The sequence below is a fragment of the Gastrolobium bilobum genome, unplaced genomic scaffold (genome assembly GCF_033153095.1).
Source record: "Gastrolobium bilobum isolate Gb01-03AN ecotype WA unplaced genomic scaffold, APGP_CSIRO_Gbil_v1 utg169328, whole genome shotgun sequence".
Classification (NCBI taxonomy): Eukaryota; Viridiplantae; Streptophyta; class Magnoliopsida; order Fabales; family Fabaceae; genus Gastrolobium; species Gastrolobium bilobum.
The window spans coordinates 7434-11516 of record NW_026896877.1 but is presented as its reverse complement, the minus strand read 5'-3'; the positions used below and the strand labels follow the sequence as shown (position 1 = coordinate 11516).

Genomic DNA, 4083 nt, shown 5'->3' with positions numbered 1-4083 from the left:
TCCCTAACAAATTCAAAGTAGATCCATTTAGTTGAAATCGTGGTCCTTCACAATTTTAAAAAAGACCATATTAGTCCCTCAAAAAGACTAAAATGGGTCCACTTTGAATTTGTTAGGGACCAACTGACTAATTTTTTTTTGTAAGGGACTAAAGTGGGAATCGTGTTTTTTGTTAGGGACTCAAAAGGGTATTTACTCTTAATTTTATTTTGCAATCCTTAATTTTTTTAATCTCAAACCTAAATATATGTTAATATTCATTCGGGCATCTCTAGCCTCTAAGCACTCATTTTGGTCTCCTTACGTGGATAATGGATAATCTTTGTCATAAATAAAATATTTTCTTCTTTACTTTTTCTATAAGAGTACTAAGAAATTTTTTGAATATCACAAAAACTTAACAAGACAAAATATTACTTGACAGAAAAAAGGAAAAAAAATTGACCCAGCGGATTGAATCTATTTTGACCCAACCTTATGGAGAGTGGGTTGAAACAGATTGATGGGTTAAATATCAACCCAACTCGTCATTTGTGGCGGGTTAAGCGTGCCAACTCCACAGGCTGGATCCATTTTTCCACCTCTAGGTTGGAGATAGGAATGAACCGCTAAAGTATTGTAAAAATTCTGATATATAAAAGGAAATAATTATTCTATTTTTTTTATTTTTTTTGCCTTTTTCTGTCTAAGTGATGGTAAATTGTATAATGCTTTAATTACGTATCTTTGTAAACGCTTGCGTAAAAGAAAACCCTTAAGAAAAAAAAATCCCTTGATAAGCTCCGAAGCCCTCCCCTCTCGTGCATCCCCAACAATCAGATAAGCCATCCTCTTATTCATACGCTTACAATAAGTATAGAACAATCAACAATTTTGTCTCAAACAATTCAAAAGTAATATGCTTTAAAGGGAAATAAGAAGAAACAAATTAGTACAGATAGCCATAGCTACATGAGTAGCAGCATATTTGGTACAAGAAGGACGTGGATGATCAGCTTCAGCTACTGCTCCTCGTAAGTATTCTCACCCTCTTCATCGTACTCATCCTCCTCCTCGGCGGTTGCGTCCTGGTACTGCTGGTACTCTGCTACCAAATCGTTCATGTTGCTCTCTGCCTCGGTGAACTCCATCTCGTCCATTCCTTCCCCTGTGTACCAGTGCAAGAAAGCTTTGCGCCGGAACATTGCAGTGAATTGCTCACTCACCCTCCTAAACATCTCCTGAATTGATGTGGAGTTACCAATAAAAGTACATGACATCTTCAAATTCTTGGGTGGAATATCGCACACACTTGACTTCACGTTGTTGGGAATCCACTCAACAAAGTATGAAGAATTCTTATTCTGCACATTGATCATTTGTTCATCCACCTCTTTGGTGCTCATCTTTCCCCTGAACATTGCAGATGCCGTCAAGTATCGTCCATGCCGAGGATCAGCGGCACACATCATATTTTTGGCGTCCCACATTTGCTGTGTCAGTTCCGGGACAGTGAGAGCCACGTACTGCTGAGACCCACGAGAGGTGAGAGGCGCAAACCCCACCATAAAGAAGTGAAGACGTGGGAATGGGATCAGATTCACAGCAAGCTTTCTGAGGTCAGAGTTCAGTTGCCCAGGGAACCTCAAACAACAGGTAACTCCACTCATAGTTGCAGAAATCAGATGGTTCAGATCACCAACTACAATTAAACCATTGGACAAATAAACAAGTTAATATTACTGCATGGTTACGTGCCTAATCAAACTTGGGGAGTGGTAGTAGGGTACTCACAACTAGGAGTAGTAAGTTTTAAAGTCCTGAAGCAAATGTCATAAAGTGCTTCATTGTCAAGAACCATGCACTCATCTGCATTCTCTACTAGTTGGTGCACGGATAAAGTAGCGTTATATGGCTCCACAACCGTGTCTGATACCTTAGGAGAAGGGAAAACAGAGAAAGTGAGCATCATTCTGTCCGGGTATTCCTCCCTGATCTTCGATATCAAGAGTGTTCCCATGCCAGAACCCGTGCCGCCTCCAAGCGAGTGACAAACTTGAAAACCTGAAAAAAGGATTAAATATAAAGTTCAGAATAAAAGATGACAAATATGGCTGTTCACATTACAAATACTAGTGGATTCTGTAGAGGTAATTAAACTATAAAAGTCACGATTCTCATAGCAGGCATATCACAAAACCATAATTAAACCAATTCCGTCCTGTACCCTATTAGAGATGAATCATGATCACAATTGTGTTCTATAATCTATGTAACAGAACCCATCCTAGCTGTTTCTGACAAATTTTATAAGATGCGTCTAGCTCGTACACCCAAGTGATAGGGAGTTGTGAAGTTGCTGTACTCAAAATGGAACAAAAAGAAATGGAATCTTCTGTTCATTGAATCTCCATTGCTTTACGGATGCAGTTTGTAAGTTCATATATCATAGTGAATTGCTATTTGTAACTAAAGATCTACATTGAAATAAAGATTTTAATGTACATAGTCTATTTTGCTACTGCCAATTTGAATTTTTATTTTTTCCTGAATTAAATTCCAAAGTATATTAACAAATTTGGCAATGATTCATCTCTCAGTAAAATTGATAAAAGTAAAAGCACATGGTCGGTGGCTACTCATCTGACCCGGTTTGGGCCATCACAATCACGTATCATAATAGGAAACATAAAAAGATATAGATAATTTTTTGTTTAATGACGCATCATAAAAGATAGATATAAAGCTACGTGGTCCCTGCCTGTCTTCCCACTAAACAACATGGGACCCTGCTAACAACTCAGTCTTAGTCAATTTCTCCAAAATCAAGCAATCCAGTGTCTTAAATGACAAGAAGAAAAAATTAAAATACTAAAAAAATAAAAATGAAGCATCAATTATTGCAGTAGAAAGCTGACAAGAAAGAAAATCCTGATATTAGTAATTAGTTCCAGAATCCAAATCTACTAGTATTCTTTTATTTTCTTTTATTCCTGATAGATCTATAGATATAGAAAGAAAAAAAAAATAAGAATAATAATCATTAACATAAATGCACAAAGGAAGTTCTAAAAGTTCGATTAAATACCGAGGTCAAAAACACTTTATTACGAGTCAACACACTAGTAACTGAGAAAGGAAAGAACTATATTCATGTCCCGCAGTACTAAAGGTTGATTTTAACTTTTAAGCATGAAATTCTAAAACTAAAAAAATGGATAACATTCAGTGACGTCTGTGCGTGCCAAAACGAAATCATTCTTCCACATAACTTACGAACTAATTCTGATGCAATTACTCACAAATCACCATTTTGCAAAGAGTATAATAAACAGTACCTTGCAAGCAGTCACAATTTTCAGCCTCTTTACGAACAACATCGAGAACAGAATCGATCAACTCAGCACCTTCGGTATAATGACCTTTCGCCCAATTATTACCGGCACCGGACTGACCAAAGACGAAGTTGTCCGGGCGAAAGATCTTGCCGTAGGTGCCGGATCTGATGCTATCCATGGTACCAGGTTCCAGATCCATGAGAACAGCCCTAGGAACGTACCTTCCGCCGGAAGCTTCGTTGTAATAGACATTGATCCTCTCAAGTTGAAGATCGGAATCGGAATCGCCACAGTACTTTCCGGTTGCATCGATGCCGTGCTCGTCGCATATCACCTCCCAGAACTTGGAACCGATTTGATTCCCACATTGGCCACCTTGAACGTGCAGAATCTCTCTCATGCTTGCGGTTAGTTACTTTTTTCGCAGATTTAGGGAGAGAGAGAGAGAGAGAGAGATGAGATGAGAGACTCACGTTACAGATTTATGGTTATGGAATTGGGAGGTTATGATGGCAATAATGGAAGGGCGGGATATTTTTTGTTTTCGAGTGTAGTGTACTGTAGCGTGGCCTTCTTCGGGCACCAACTATACCAGCTCATAACTGTTCCTGTGGGCTCCACCCTTAATCTCTCGCATATATTTCGCTCTGGGTATATAACTTCAACGAGGAGTGAATCTTTTCGTATTAAAAAAAACATATGAAAAATTATAAACATGGATTAATTGTGATAAAAATAGAGAGAAAAAATAAATTAAAATAATTAG

General features: G+C 38.0%; 1 protein-coding gene across 1 annotated transcript; it reads right to left on the bottom strand.

Annotated features, from left to right (window-relative positions):
- Positions 1–971: 971 nt before the first annotated feature.
- LOC133302578 (tubulin beta chain-like) lies at positions 972–3717 on the bottom strand. The gene is made up of 3 exons (XM_061502381.1): positions 3318–3717; positions 1774–2043; positions 972–1681 (listed from the first exon to the last, which is right to left on the bottom strand). The coding sequence occupies exons 1-3, from the start codon at positions 3715–3717 to the stop codon at positions 1002–1004; spliced, it is 1350 nt and encodes a 449-aa protein (XP_061358365.1). The 3' UTR covers positions 972–1001.
- Between the last annotated feature and the right edge of the window lie 366 nt (positions 3718–4083).

Excerpts from the sequence above, each read along its gene's own strand:
- LOC133302578 (XM_061502381.1), bottom strand. The coding sequence starts at position 3,717 with ATGAGAGAGATTCTGCACGTTCAAGGTGGCCAATGTGGGAATCAAATC. Across the intron at positions 2,044-3,317 it reads AAATTGTGACTGCTTGCAAG|GTTTTCAAGTTTGTCACTCG; the intron begins GTACTGTTTATT and ends TCCTTTTTTCAG. Across the intron at positions 1,682-1,773 it reads AAAACTTACTACTCCTAGTT|TTGGTGATCTGAACCATCTG; the intron begins GTGAGTACCCTA and ends GTTTAATTGTAG.